At 37.2% G+C, this 15,592-nt stretch overlaps 1 protein-coding gene across 17 annotated transcripts in view; it reads left to right on the top strand.

Annotated features, from left to right (window-relative positions):
* The window catches only part of CHUK (component of inhibitor of nuclear factor kappa B kinase complex), a 35,015-nt gene that overhangs the window by 14,665 nt on the left and 4,758 nt on the right, over positions 1–15,592 (top strand). For 8 of the 17 annotated variants that reach the window (XR_004988121.2, XR_004988120.2, XM_036438842.2 and 5 more), the window contains 10 exons: positions 396–531; positions 5,030–5,224; positions 6,202–6,304; positions 8,161–8,284; positions 8,685–8,836; positions 11,250–11,311; positions 12,261–12,370; positions 13,013–13,062; positions 14,856–14,952; positions 15,251–15,398. Coding sequence is in view for 9 of the 17 variants with exons in the window: in XM_036438842.2 (XP_036294735.1) it covers positions 396–531; positions 5,030–5,224; positions 6,202–6,304; positions 8,161–8,284; positions 8,685–8,836; positions 11,250–11,311; positions 12,261–12,370; positions 13,013–13,062; positions 14,856–14,952; positions 15,251–15,398 (1,177 nt within the window). In the remaining 8 variants the exon portion in view is untranslated. The remainder of the gene's footprint in view (positions 1–395; positions 532–5,029; positions 5,225–6,201; positions 6,305–8,160; positions 8,285–8,684; positions 8,837–11,249; positions 11,312–12,260; positions 12,371–13,012; positions 13,063–14,855; positions 14,953–15,250; positions 15,399–15,592) is intronic. The other 9 variants (XR_004988122.2, XR_004988126.2, XR_004988127.2 and 6 more) reach the window with 2 other exon arrangements.

Below are 15,592 nucleotides of genomic sequence, written 5' to 3'. Positions count from 1 at the left end.
CCTGAGACCCTTTAATGCATGCGCCAGCACTCTCATCATTGAGCCATGCCAGCCAGGGCTATTTTTATTTGTTTATTTTTTAGTCTCACCCAAGGACATAAGAGAGAGAAACATTAATCAGTTGCCTTCTGCACACATCCCAACCAGGGATTGAACCTGCAACCCAGGCATGTACCCTGACTGGAAATTGAATTGGTAACCTTTTGGTGCCCAGAATGATGTTCAACCAACTGACCCCTCTGGCTGGGCCTTTTCATGAATTATTTGAAAGTAAGATACAAAATGGTACAGACAAGTAATGAGAAAGGAAATGGACAACCTATAAGATTATCTTTTTTACAGTATTAAAATAATATTGGAACAAGGATTTTCACCCATTTTTGTATGTTTTCTAGTTTAATAGTAGAACCCATGGAGAATTGGCTCCAGTTGATGCTGAATTGGGATCCTCAACAGAGAGGAGGACCTATTGAGCTACCTTTGAAGCAGCCAAGATGTTTTGTATTAATGGATCACATTCTGAATTTGAAGGTTAGTTTCTGATGAATGGGATCTATTTCAGAAGACTTGATTGAAGTTAACAACTTTATTTGGGAAATTAGTATTAAATATGTTTTATTTATTTATTTATTTTTTAAAAAATATATACTTTATTGATTTTTTACAGAGAGGAAGGGAGAGAGCTAGATTAGAAACATCAATGAAAGAGAAGCATCAGTCAGCTGCCTTCTGCATGCCCCCTACTGGGGATGTGCCCGCAACCAAGGTACAAGCCCTTGATCAGAATTGAACCTGGGACCTTTCAGTCCACAGGCCGGTGCTCTATCCTCTGAGCCAAACCAGTTTCAGCTTAAATATATTTTAATAGTCTCTTTCTGATGCTTATTTGAAAAAGAAATTTATTTTTTTAGAGTGGATGTGTTTTTATTTTTTTAGTAAGCCTTCTCAGTTTTACTTTTAAGTGGTCTTTGCTTTGAAGCATCTTTTAGATTTTCCCTTCTCAGATTGGTGCCTCATTCATTTAGGTCTGGATGTGATTTCTGAGAAATGTTTCTACCTGCCTTACATGCCTCTATAGTTTTATCCATTTTATAATCCATGCAGCATGAACTGCCCATTTCATCTTATAAAAATATGTTTTTATTTCCCTTTCCAAGAAACCAACATAGTTCTTCCTTGCCTACTAAATCAAGTCTAAGCTGATCTGCCTTGGTCTGGGGGGCTTTCCTATTGCAGGTCCATCCCAACCAAGTTCTTGTCTCATACCTGCTTCTCTTACCCTTTATTTCACTCAGGACCAGCTTGTGACTGCTTCTCATGCCATCAAGCTCCTGTTTCATGTTTGTGCCTGAATAGATACTATCCTCTGCCCAGAATGATCTCTATCTCTTTTTATCTCCTTACTTACACTGGTACATATTCAATTCTCCTTTTTTTCCTAATGGTCTTGGCCACAGTTTATCATTTAGTCATATTTACTATATTGTCTACTTGTTTTTCTTTTTCTTTCTTTTTTTTAAAATATATTTTATTGATTTTTTACAGAGAGGGAGAGAGAGAAGGATAGAGAATTAGAAACATCGATGAGAGAGAATCATCGATCAGCTGCCTCTTGCACACCCCCGACTGGGGATGTGCCTGCAACCAAGGTACATGTCCTTGACCGGAATCGAACCCGGGACCTTTCAGTCAGCAGGCCGACGCTCTATCCATTGAGCCAAACTGGTCTCGGCTGTCTACTTGTTTTTCATCTTCCACTTATTCTTCTCTCTGTAGATTGTCCTCTTCCTCAATGCTGGGATAGTTTTTACTGCTTTTATTAGCAATTGCCCAGTCTACCACTATGCCATCCCTTCCCTGGCATTCTATATAAAGCAGGCCTGTAACGGGTTCTCAGTAGATCTTCATTGATATGAATGAGAGGTTCTTCTATGCTATTTACCCAGACACAACTCTCACCTACAATCTGCAGTATTTCTGTTATTTATTGGTTGCTTGAGGTAGACAGGGTTTCTCAAATTAAATGAGAATGGAAATCATATATTGATGCCATTTGTGACTTACATTGAAAAGATAGCTGGCTTTTTGACTTGGTTATCTTCTACTGTGTCAAGGAATAAATCACCTCTCAATGTGTTAGCCAACTAGGACTTGATGACACCTTTTGGTTCTCTTGCCTTCGGTAATTTTTTTTTCTTTTAAAAAATGTTTTTATTGACTTATTATTATTATTATTATTATTATTGTTTGAAGTATTGCAAATAGTAGTACATATGTCTCATTTTTTCCCCCCTTGACCTCCCTCCTAAATTTTGCTTTTTATCTCGGGCTTTTTTCAGACTTGTCGGTAATTGTAACATTATTTCTACTTTGAAGATATCTGTGGTCATCTGCTTGTCATGAGTGTGGGAAAAAAGTTCTCCCTAGGTGCTTGTGGTCTATAGACTTTAATTCAATTTGTATTATTACCACGTATCTATCTGTGAATCTAGGCAATTATTTGTTTGTTTATAGCTCAGATTCAGTAATAGCTTTTTAAAGGATCCATGTTATTGTGAGGTTGTTTAGTATAAAGTATGCGTAGGGTACTATTCAAGTAGTTTAGGGACATTTCCTATACATGATAATGGGACTGAATTTTGAAGGATAAGTAAGAGTCCATCAGGGGAAATGGGCAGGGGGAAAGATTAACAACTCAGTTGGAAACTTGAGTTGTCTTACTGTTCTTTCTCCTTCAATCTACATATTCAATTATTTTGTCAGATTTATCTTTTGAATGTTTTAACAATTCTGAACTTGTCAGATTCTTAGTTTAGAAAGTTTTCCATAGTTCCTTTTTGCTTATTGAAAAAAAGTCCAAATCCTAACATTGGTGTTCAGAATCTATGTTGATCTCATTTCATCCTACACTTCCAGCATTATCTCGTATTAGGCCCTATGCCAGCACTGGTTTAAGTATCTTTCAACTGGATTATTTATATATTCTCTGATTCCATTCATCCCTTTCTACCTCTCTGCCGACCTTGTTTTCAAGAAAACACAGAGAATATGAGCATGATCAGAGAGGTTTCTTTCAGTTTTTTCTCATTCTAATCTTCCTTTTCAAAGTTTAGCTCAAATAGTGCCTCTTTTATAAAAAATATCCCTTTTAAGTAATCTCCTTTGGAATCTGCAAAATACCTTATTATTGCACCTATTGCATTTTGCCTTGTATTTTAGTTCTCTTAATGCTTCTAGTATCTTCTTTTTTACTATTTTCCTATGGAGGGCAAGGATCATAGATTACTCAACTTGCATACCCACTGTTACTACAACACAGTTAATAGTATGTACCATAGTAGTTACTCATTAAATGTTTGAGTGAACAAAATTTAAGTTGTATTTTCTTTTTCTTTTTTTACCTCCTTCTAGTAGGATGCTATGATCACTTACCCTAGTTTTAGACATATATCCTCTATAAAAGTAAATGTTCACTGTACATCCAACTTTGAAGATTCCCTTCTCTTTCCTTTTCTACCTTTTTTAAACATAATGGGTTATTATATATTAAAGGGAAGTTAATGCTTTACTGATGTAATAAGCATTTCCAGCAGATATAATTTTAATTATTTGTATGCAGGGGTGGGCAAAAATAAGTTTACAATTGTGAGTACGTGAAACAGAGTTTATTCTTGTCATATTATTTCCTTATTAATTATTATACTTCTAAATATTGTTATTATTTTTATTAACCCTTCTTCCCATCCCTGTAAGCTTTGGAGAAACAAAGCTATTACTTTGTATAGCTTATCTAAGGACAGTGGGAGGAAGAGGATTTAAAATCATGTTGTTCAGCCGAAGCCAGTTTGGCTCAGTGGTAGAGTATTGGTCTGCGGACTGAAGGGTCCCAGGTTCGATTCTGGTCAAGGGCATGTACCTTGGTTGCGGGCACATCCCCAATAGGGGGTGTGCAAGAGGCAGTTGGTCAATGTTTCTTTCTCATCGACGTTTCTAGCTCTCTATCTCTCTCCCTTCCTCTCTGTAAAAAATCAATAAAATATATATATTTTAAAATAAATTAAAAAAATAAAATCATGTTGTTCAGAAAACTGACCTCTAACTCTGGCTTCTAACTCTTGGTTATCTCACCTAACTCAGTTTCACACTTAGTTGGCTACCCCTACTTTCAATGGGTCTTTGGATAAGAGTATTTTCTTATCTAACTTTGGGCCCTTTAAGATAGATTACTGCTATGGGATTTGGTTTTCTTATCATACATAATAAAAACCTAATATGCTAAGTGTCTGACCGTTCATTCGACCAGTCTTTATGATGTGCACTGACCACCAGGGGTCCGACCGGTAAGTTAGCTTGCTGCTGGGGTCTGGCCAATTGGAACTGGGCAAGATGGCCTGTCATGCCCTGGACAGATCCGTGCACCGGGCCTCTAATCTGAAAAATAAGACTAATAATACTTCTTCCTGTTTAAAGAGAGGCCTATCTCTTCTATCATAATTATTTCTTGAGACAATGTAAGGTAGTCAGTTATCAGCTGTGTGATCCCTCAGAATTCTGTGGTTTTTTTTTCCTGCCAAAATGGAGATTAGAAGATCTAATTCATGGTGTTATGTTAAATATAACTTAACTAATTAAGGGGATGTTATGTTAAGCATAAAGCACTTAACTCTGTGGTTGGCATCTATTAGGTTCTTTATAAATGGGAATGTTTTCTTCCAGGTCTGTGATAAGTTTCTCAGAATAAGTGTTGCCTTTTTAAATTGATTTTTTTGTGCATTCCTAGGATTTTGTACATCCCTAGAACTTTGAAATTTTATTCCTTGGAACTAACATTAGTTGTAGTAGAAAGTAAATTCTTAAGATTTCACATGTCATTTTATAATTATATAAGGAGATTACACTTCAGAAATGATTGAACCTTGCATAGAACAAAGATGATATGCAATTCATATCATATTCCCTTTATTATCTTGCACTGAATTTTTTATGTAAGCAGTTGGTTAATCATTTTTCTTTCTTCTTATATATACAGATAGTACACATCTTAAATATGACTTCTGCAAAGATAATTTCTTTTCTGTTACCACCTGATGAAAGTCTTCATTCACTGCAGTCTCGTATTGAGCGTGAAACTGGGATAAATACTGCTTCTCAAGAGCTTCTTTCAGAGACGGGAATTTCTCTTGATCCGAGGAAACCAGCCTCTCAATGTGTTCTAGATGGAGTAGTAAGAAAATTCTAATATATCTAAAATTCTAATATAAGAAATCCGTTTGCACAGAGGGATTGCATGCCCTGCATTTTTAGATGTTTATTTGAAATCCTTTGGGGGATTATGCACGTTTCACAATTCTTTTACTTTTATCCCATTCATTTCTCTTACTGCTTTGCAAGGTGAACAAGATAGAAGTGAAACATTTGGTATTTTGAATGTACTATGACTTTTTCTTTGGTGCTAGCTCTCTCCTTCTTCTTTTTTTTCCCCTTTTTGTAATTGAAACCTAGAATCTTAAAATTATACCAGCAGTTTTGTAGGTCTTGCCAGAGGATAGATAGATGGTAAAATATGATTGTGGTCAGGACTCTTTTATCATTTTATTTGACTTTATTGAGGCATATTTAAATATTATATAACTTACCCATTTCAAGTGTATAATTTAGTGGGGTTTTGTTTTGTTTTGTTTGTTTTTTGTTTTTTTGTTTTAGCAAATTTACTTAATTGTATAGCCATTACTATGAATCAGCCTTAAAACATTTCCATCTCAGTAAGATTCTTCATGTCCATTAACTGTTAATCTCCATTCTGCCTACCCAAGGCAATCACTAGTTTACTTTATATATCTATAGATTTGCCTTTTCTGAACATTTCATACAAATGGACCATAAAACCTGTAGTCTCTTGTGTCAGACTTCTTGAGGTTCATTCTTGTCATAGTATGAATTCATTCCTTTCTATTACTGATAATGTTCCTATTATATAGGTATATGTTGTTATCACTTTTTTTGCCTTTGTCCTTTTGGGTCTGGTGATTGTTTTCACTTTAACCCATACTAAAGTTATTATTTTTCCTAAACAAAAGTTTAGACCTTAAATCTGTAAGATGTATGCTAATTAACATTGACTTTGTTCATTTGCATTTCACTGGTACTTGGAGAACCTATGATTATAAGTGTTTTTTAAAAAATTGTTTCTTTGTTTTTCAGAGAGGCTGTGATAGCTATATGGTTTATTTGTTTGATAAAAGTAAAACTGTATATGAAGGGCCATTTGCTTCCAGAAGTTTATCTGACTCTGTAAATTACATTGGTAAGTCTAGTCCATTTACTGACTGAGATTTAAACCTGAAATGATATCATTTTGATTGAACATGATTAGTAGAAATGGTTTTTGGTGTTTTTGTTTTGTATCTCATACTTTAGCTTACTATTTATGGTGAAAATTTTTTATAGTTTGGAATGTGAAAAGGTAGGTTTTAAATCACCGCCAGATTCCTCATTTGGGAAAAGACTTTCCTCAGGATAACCCTCTCACAGATGAATTAATCTCCATTTTTCATTAAGCCTACTTTTTAGTTTGTTTTTCATTATTTAAGCATGTTCAAATATTTCATTTTATTCTGTGAATACTGCTTAATGTTCAATTTTTTTTCCACTTATTCTGTGAGAATTATTCTTTTCTTTTGAAGAAGATAGCTGTCAGTTTCTGTCTACCCCAAACTAAAATCAAGCACAAAATTGTGCATAAGGGTTAAAATTATTTAATCTTTCTCCTGTTACCTTTTAATTAGTTTTTAAAAGACAAATTTACAGGAAAAAAATGATCAGGTAATAGTACAGAGTTCTCATGTTATCCCTCTCCTCATTTGTAACATCTTACATTAGTGTTACAATAAATGAGCCAATATTTATTATTAAGTCCATACTTTATTTAGATTTCCTTAGTATTTATCTGGTCTCCTTTATTTGTTCTAGGATCTCATCCAGGATACCACATTGCATTTAGTTGTCATTCTCTTTAGGCTTTTCTTGGCTATGACTTTCATTGTTTTTTATGACTTGGACTGTTTTGAGGAGTACTGGTCAAGTATTTTTTTTTTTTAATATATTTTATTGATTTTTTACAGAGAGGAAGGGAGAGGGATAGAGAGCTAGAAACATCGATGATGAGAGAAACACCGACCAGCTGCCTCCCGCATATCCCCCACCAGGGATGTGCCCGCAACCAATGTACATGTCCCCAACCGGAACTGAACCCGGGACCCTTCAGTCTGCAGACCGATGCTCTATCCACTGAACCAAACTGGCCTCGGCTGGTCAAGTATTTTGTAGGATGCTCCTCTATTGCAATCTGTCTAATTTCCACCCCCCTCATGATTAGACCAAGATTATGGGTTTTTGAGAGAAAGATCATAGAAGTACCATTCTTATCTACACTAATAAAGGAGCCGGGACCGGTTTGGCTCAATGGATAGAGCGTTGGCTTGGGGACTGAAGGGTCCCGGGTTCGATTCCGGTCAAGGGCATGTACCTTGGTTGCGGGCATATCCCCAGTAGGGGGTGTGCAAGAGGCAGCTGATCGATGACTCTCTCTCATCGATGTTTCTAGCTCTCTATCTCTCTCCCTTCCTCTCTGTACAAAATCAATAAAATATATTTAAAAAAAGAAAAAAAAAGAAGAAATACTAATTGACCGTACCTTTGCTACACCCACAGCCAATCAGAGTGAGCATGCAAATTAACTCAACAAAGATGGCGGTAATTTGCATAAGCAGGCACTGATTGGCCTGGGTCCTGGGAACATCCTCCAGACCTAGGCTGCTCCTAGCTTGTAGGCCCATAGGCCCTGAGTGGCAGGGGTCCCAGAACGCCCCCTGGCCACTCAGAGCCCATGAGTGCAGGCGCCAAGCAGCTAGAGGTGGGGCAGGGAACGTCCCCGCGTCATTGTGATTATTTCTTATCTTTATTTTCCCTTGTATCAGGAGCACGGTTTGTATATTACAGGTGCTCAGTAAATGTTTATTGAACTGAATGAAACAGTGACAAGTGGTTCTTTCTAGCATCCATGGGAATGACATTTGTAAAGACTGGAAATCAAAGAATGATTAATGAGCTCTAAAATCTTAAAAAGTAACTCCTGTCTTTTTCTCATCTTCTTATATATAGTACAGGACAGCAAAATACAGCTTCCAATTATACAGCTGCGTAAAGTATGGGCTGAAGCAGTGCACTACGTGTCTGGGCTAAAAGAGGACTACAGCAGGCTCTTTCAGGGACAGAGAGCGGCAATGTAAGTGGATTCTGGTGTTTACAGTGACAGTGTCATGCATATTAATAATGTTCAATAATTAATCTTGCCAATTTTCACAAATAATTTTCCATGCAATATTAAAATATTAGACCAATTTGAAATGTAATTTTCTCATCAGACTAGTAGACTTCTTATTAATGGTATGAAACCCTTCAGTTGCAATGGCTTGAGAATAGTTTTTGAGCAGAACGTCCTAGTATAAAAGAAATTGTGTTGCCACCAACAGAAAGTCTTTAAAGACTAGATTCTACAGATCAGCTATTTCTCATAGATTGATAATAGAAACTTAGGCAATGGGCTTATGGCAATATAATTTTTAAAATTTTTGTTCAATATTTATGAAATATTAATTTTAATTTTTTTTTTGGCTATGGTTTAGGTTAAGTCTTCTTAGATATAATACTAACTTGACAAAAATGAAGAACGCTTTGATCTCAGCATCTCAGCAACTGAAAGCTAAACTGGAGTTTTTTCACAAAAGCATTCAGCTTGACTTGGAAAGATACAGTGAACAGATGACTTATGGGATATGTAAGTTTTGGGGTAATGTATTTGAAGGAAGGGTCTAGTCTTTTGAAGCCATATGCTATTTTGCCTTCTTGCCTTGTACCAATTGTTTCTCTTGCATTCAACATTAGAACAAAAGGCACGTTTGTTTTGAATATTAGCTTTTATTTTAACATTTAGTTGAACAATTTAACAGGAATCTTCCCCTCCCCCAATTGGACTAAAGTTAAGTTGTTTAGCTCCAGAAAAATACAAAAGTGATTTAAGAATTTATGATTTTCAAGCTCAATATAAAAAACTAGAGTCCCAGTGCACAGATGCATGCACTTGGGATCCCTCAGCCTGGCCTGTGAGGATCAGGCCAAACAGTCTCTCTAACATCCCCTGAGGGGTCCCGGGTTGTGAGAGGGCAATTCTCTGGTGACACACCCCAGAATCGGGCTCCCTTCTCTCTGGTTCCGGGTGTATCACCCAAGAACCATAGCTGCCAAGTCACTGCAGCTCTGCAGCTCCTACATGAGCATCTGCTTCCTGGTGGTCAGTGTGCATCATAGCTACCAGTCAGTCACTTAGGCTTTTATTAGATAGGTAGATACAAAATCCATATTGGAGTGACTTCTTAGCCAGGGAAATCCTAAACTACTTACCTTTCTGTAAATGACAACACAGATAATTCTGTGTTTTTTCCCAAACCACCTACTGTACAGGTCCCACTTTTTTATTTTTCAGTTTTTGACTTCAAGCTTATCTCCCTTCAGATATACTAAGTAAATCTAAAGAGCAGAGTTAAAATCAAAGAATAAACTGAAGAGGTCACCACCAGCATTTCTGTTTGTTTTTTTTCCATTGAAACAAATCCTTTTTTTTTTTTATCTGGTTTGTATACTTGTCTTGAATAAGATGTGGGTATCTTAGAATAAGTGATCAGCAGTGTCAGGTGGGTGAATAAATTTACCCCCTAGAGCTGGTTCTGATTGGTGTTATGTATTACAGGTATTCTGGTTAATGGCAAAACATTTCATCAAGTTAGCTTGACTTACCTTGTAAGTTGTATATATGATACAGTCGTTAAAAAAGAATGAAGTAGAAAGAATCCATATCAGCTCTATATAAGATTAAATATATAGGTATTGCTCAAAAAAGAAAAAGAGTGAGGTAGACCTGATATTAAAAGATCACTTGGATCTTTAATGGCAGTGATGTTTTAATTTGGAGAATAAAAGCAAAGAAAGGCAGGCATGTATAGATAGTCTCATCTTTGAAGGAAAGGGTATGAGTCTGTATAACATTATTAAAGTAAGATCCTATAAGATGGAGTGTGGAGAGGAGGAAGGGTTTTCTTTTTTATATCCTTTTATAATGTTTGATTTTTTTAAAAAATATATTTTATTGATTTTCCACAGAGAGGAAGGGAGAGGGATAGAGAGCTAGAAACGTTAATGAGAGAGAAACATCAACCAGCTGACTCCTGCACACCTCCTACTGGGGATGTGCCCGCAACCAATGTACATGCCCTTGACCGGAATCCAACCTGGGACCTTTCAGTCCACAGACCGACGCTCTATCCACGGAGCCAAACCAGTTTCGGCTAATGATTGATTTTTTAAAAGTCATTTTCATGTGTCATTTAAATAATTTTCTTTCTTTTTATTTGAAAGAGAAAACCATCTGTATTAGTGTCCTAATACAAATTAGTGTCCATAACAAATTACTATAAATTGGGTGGCATAAAACAACAGAAATTGCTCAGCTCGGTATGGCTTAGCTGTTGAGTATTGACCCTGGAACCAGAAGGTCACCTGTTCGATTCAGCCAGGACATATGCCTGGGAAGTCTGCAAGAGGCAGCCAATCAGTGATTCTCTCTCATCACTGATATTTCTATCTCTCCCTCTCCCTTCCTCTCTGAAATCAATAAAAAAAAATATTTTTTTAAAAAACAGAAATTTATCATCTGACAATTCTAGAGGCTAAAAGTCTACTCTCAAGGTGTTGGCATGACCATGATCCCTCTGAAACCTGTGGAGAGGAATCCATCCTTCCTTCTTCCTGGCTTCTGGGATGTTTATCAGCAATCCTTGGCATTCCTCGGCTTGCAGCTGTAGTACTTTAGCCTCTGCCTCTGTCATCAAATGGAACTCGCCCTTCATACATCTGCATCTTTGTGTCTCTCCTCTTCTGTTAAGGATCCTAGTTATACTGGATTAACTACTCCAGATTGACCTCATGTTAATTTAGCCAACTATCTGCACTGACCCTGTTTCTAAAAAAGGACACATTCTCATGTACTGAGTTAGGTTTTCAGCATAACTTTTGGGGAGACGACTCAACCCATAACACCATTTTTTACGTTGATAGTCAAGGACGTGGGTAGGTCAGTAATTAAAACTGGCTATTTCTGAGATAACCAATTAAAACTTTTTTTTTTTTTTTTTTAGCCTCAGAAAAAATGTTAAAAGCATGGAAAGAAATGGAAGAAAAGGCTATCCACTATGCTGAGGTGAATTCACTGAGCTTGTTCTGTGTGTTTATTTCTGAGGTCTCCCTTAGAAACTTTCTTTGGTTTTGATATGTAGAGTATCTTTCCTGTCATTTCTGAATATTAACTAGTAGATGTTTTGTGTATATGATGGATAAAAATAAAGGTGTTGGACAAATGAGACTACTAGTAAACTGAAGCCTCCATGAGCTTCAGTTTCCATATTATATTATGGGGACTATATATACCTTTTTTAGTAAGGTTATGCATATTGAATGGTAATAAATGATAAGTGTCAGTTATCACTATAAAACAACAGTGATACACAACTGGTTTAGATAGGATGGCTGCATATCCTGGTTTACCTAGTTGGTCCTTTTGCACCTGTCTTGCCATAATTATCAATGGTACTTTCATTGTCAAAGTTATGCAGATTTGGACAATATATTATATGGTCACATTAGATATAGGTTATTCTCTAGGTGATAGATTCTTTCCTTATATTTATCTATGGTCCTACTATTGATAAATTATTACTGTCCTGGGAGTGAAAACTTACCCTAAGGACATGGGTGGGACAGTTAGAATCCTGGAGTGGGAAATCCAATGTCATTATTATTATTTCAAGGCAGTTGGGAAGAAGAAGCAATGAAAATCATAGAACTGAGTAGAAGTGGTTTTGATGGTCATTTTCTCTCTGTGTTGTTAGCGACACATGTTTTACTTCTCAGGAGGAGAAAGCAGATGCTAGTAGTTTACTATTAATAGGAGAGAACAGTGAGAAGCTAGGAATAAGTATGTTCTCGTGTGAAAGGTAGTCAGAATCTGAAAGATAAAAGACTTACATAAAATCATTATTTCATATTAAATCATTTAGTTCTCCTTTGCAGGAGTAAGTCATTCTTTGTCTGAGTTCTCTGTATTGTGTGGTGGTGAGCCTGTCATTTCTTTACGTTTCATCATATTGTAGGTAGGTGTCATCGGATACCTGGAGGATCAGATCATGTGTCTGCACACTGAAATCATGGAACTCCAGAAAAGCCCTTATGGAAGACGTCAGGGAGATTTAATGGAATCTCTGTAAGGACATACTCATGTCGTTGGTATTGGTATTAATAATTTTTTTTTTTTGTAGCAGATTACTCTTTCTATGTACTCCTGGCATATTAAGCCTGCATATGGTTATTTTTTATAGTTTTCCTTTCCCCAAATATCTTGGCATCATTTTTAAAAAGGAAGTTTTTTCATCACTGGAAATTTTGGAAATAACTCTTAGGGTTGACTTCTGCTATTTTAATCAAAGAATCTTTTCATGTGACTGTTAAGAATTTTTCAAGTATCTAAGTTACAAACTATTTCCCTACTTACCATAGGTATTGTCTATCAAATGCCCTACATGAGGTTAACTTCCTAAACGTTTGGATTAGAAACTTCACGTATTTGTCTCTAATCACAAGCCATAATTTTTGCACATTTAAGTGTTTCTGGTGCAAGGATCAGATATGTGCTGGCAGACCACAGCAGATAAGAAGTATATCACACTTCGCGTTTTAAGATCTTGCTTAGCACTAAGTGAAATTCTTTGTAAAATATTCATTGACAATATACACTTACTTTATAATTGGATCATTATTCTCTTCAAATAATATTTGTTCACTAAAAGTTGTGGATTATAAGTCATTAAATTATCTTCGCATAAAGACATTTATTATTGTTTTGTAGGGAGCAGCGCGCCGTCGATCTGTATAAGCAGTTAAAGCACAGACCTCCAGGTAAGACACTTCTATCGCAATGCACAAAGGTGTTTTAAGAAACCGCCCAGCCTAACAACTCCTGGGACTGGATTTTAAACAAGCTGCAGGATAAGTTCCAGTTTTGATAATTCAATTGAGATATTTATATGTAACAGCTTTTAGTTTGTGAGAATTTAAGCGATTAGGAAGGCAAAGTTACAAGAAAATTGAGGTAGAAAAATTTTTTAAAGAAAACTGAAAGAAAGGAATAAAAGAGGGAAAGGGGAATTCATAGAGGAGGAGAAGGCAAGAAAATGTGGGAAAACTGGAAAAAAAAAATAAGTGCAGCTTAAGATTAGAGAGGTTGGTAGGGAGTTGATGATACTGGTTCAGGTGTGGAATGGTCAGAGGGAAGACTCATGTGCTGGGCCAAAGCAGTTTACCTTGAAAATGAGGCTTTCATCTAACCTGTCACTGGTTTGCTTCATTGGCAAAACAATTCTTTTTGAACATCTATTGAATACAGAGCATGGGCTATTGGAAAGAATATAGGATTGGGAATTGGAAAGCTTGAATTCTAAATTAGGCATTTTCCTAGCCAAGTAACTTTGGGCAAATTACCTAATCTCTCTCCATTTCCTTTCCCTTTTCTGCAATATGGGTTTGAAACCTCGCTTTACTAACTCAGTGAGTGTGTGTTGTATAATGTGTTAGAAACTATAAAGTAATATATAGCTGCAAAGTATTAACCTTCAGTTAAAAATTGCTTTGTCTTGAAGGGTATCTATGGGTCCTTTCATTAGTGTATGAGATTTGGCTTAAGTCAGGTAGCTTTTTCTAAGTATTTATGGGCTGTGAACAGATGAATAAATACGAAAATCCAAGCAATCTAGTTGGAGCAAGAGCCTCCTGTGAGGCAGTGAAAGTTAAATGAATTATCCTACTGTTTCTAAATCAATGATGTTTATCATCCAAGAAAGATTGATCTTTTGGCTAGAAGGCTGCATGTTTCTGAGGCTTGGGTTAGTATGGGTTAAAGATAACTGAGGATACAATGATAAATGTATATACCTATGTATGCACCAACACATACTTTTAGGTATATAATTATAGATATTCTAGTGGCCTGGTGTCTCACAGCCCAGGCTGCACCCTCTCCAATATGGGACCCCAACCAGGGCATGTCGACAAATCGGGTCTAAACCAGCAGTCGGACATCCCTCTCACAATCTGGGACCGCTGGCTCCTAACCACTTAACCTGCCTGCCTGCCTGGTTGCCCCTAACCACTTTGCCTACCAGCCTGCTCACGCCCAACTGCCCTCCTGTCGGCCTTCTTGCCCCCAACGGCCCCCCTTGCTGGCCTGCTCGCCCCCAACTGCCCTCCCACCAGCCTGCTCACCCCTAACTGCCCCCCCGCCAGCCTTATTGCACCCAACTGCCTCCCACTGCTGGCCTGCTCGCCCCCCAACTGCCCATCCCTGCTGGCCTGATTGTCCCCAACTTTTCCCCCTCCCTCCCCGCTCCAATTGGTCCCCCCTGCCAGCCTGATCACTCCCAACTACCCTCCCCTCCTGGCCCGATTGCCCCTAACCACCTCTGCCTCGGCCCCACCACCATGGCTTTGTCCGGAAGGTCTCCTTGAAGGTCTCCTGTTCTAATTAGCATATTACCCTTTTATTGGTATAATCTTAAAATCATCTCAATTCAGTTTTGCATTTAAGTGGAGATGTTATTAATTAAAACTAGTTTCAGATTTTTAGGAATTTTTGTTTGGAGGCTGACATGTTCTACAGAAGAGAGGTTACACCCACTGACTGAAGTATTTTATAGATCACTCCTACAGTGACAGCACGGAGATGGTGAAGATCATTGTGCATACTGTGCAGAGTCAGGACCGGGTTCTGAAGGAGCTGTTTGGTCATCTGAGGTAGATAAATAATTTTATTTCCTATTCAGAAGCCAGGGTATTTTTATCAGATTTCTTTCAAAGTATAATACTCCTTTTGGTAAATACATTAGATTCAGGAAGAATTCTATCAATAGCAGTATCTTGGGTATCTTGACCACCGCTGTGTACATTTAGGTGTCCTGTCTTTGTGCATTGCTTTGGAGATCAGCCATTAAATATGCCTCTGATTGTGGTTTATTTACTCACCTGGGTTTGGGAGTATGGTGTACAGTCTTGGGGGATACGTAAGGGTCTGATTCTGATTTCATCTCTCTAGCAAGTTGTTGGGCTGTAAGCAGAAGATTATCGATCTACTGCCCGAGGTGGAAATGGCCCTCAGTAACATCAAAGAAGCTGACAATACTGTCATGTTTATGCAGGGGAAGAGGCAGAAAGAAATATGGCATCTCCTTAAAATTGCCTGTGTAAGTAATTTTTAGTGAGTTATTTAATGGGCATTGATATGCTCTTATTCCCTGCAAAAGAAATTTTTGTCAGCATGACCTAGGTCCTCTTGAATGGGTATATTGTGTTTGGTTGATGCTTATGTTCTTTGCTTGATGTCTGACAGCAGTTCAGATGAATGACTTCATGATCACCTTTCATTATCTTTCCAGTC

Source organism: Pipistrellus kuhlii, unplaced genomic scaffold, assembly GCF_014108245.1.
Source record: "Pipistrellus kuhlii isolate mPipKuh1 unplaced genomic scaffold, mPipKuh1.p scaffold_m20_p_15, whole genome shotgun sequence".
Lineage (NCBI taxonomy): Eukaryota > Metazoa > Chordata > Mammalia > Chiroptera > Vespertilionidae > Pipistrellus > Pipistrellus kuhlii.
This window is presented reverse-complemented; position numbering and strand designations above follow the sequence as displayed.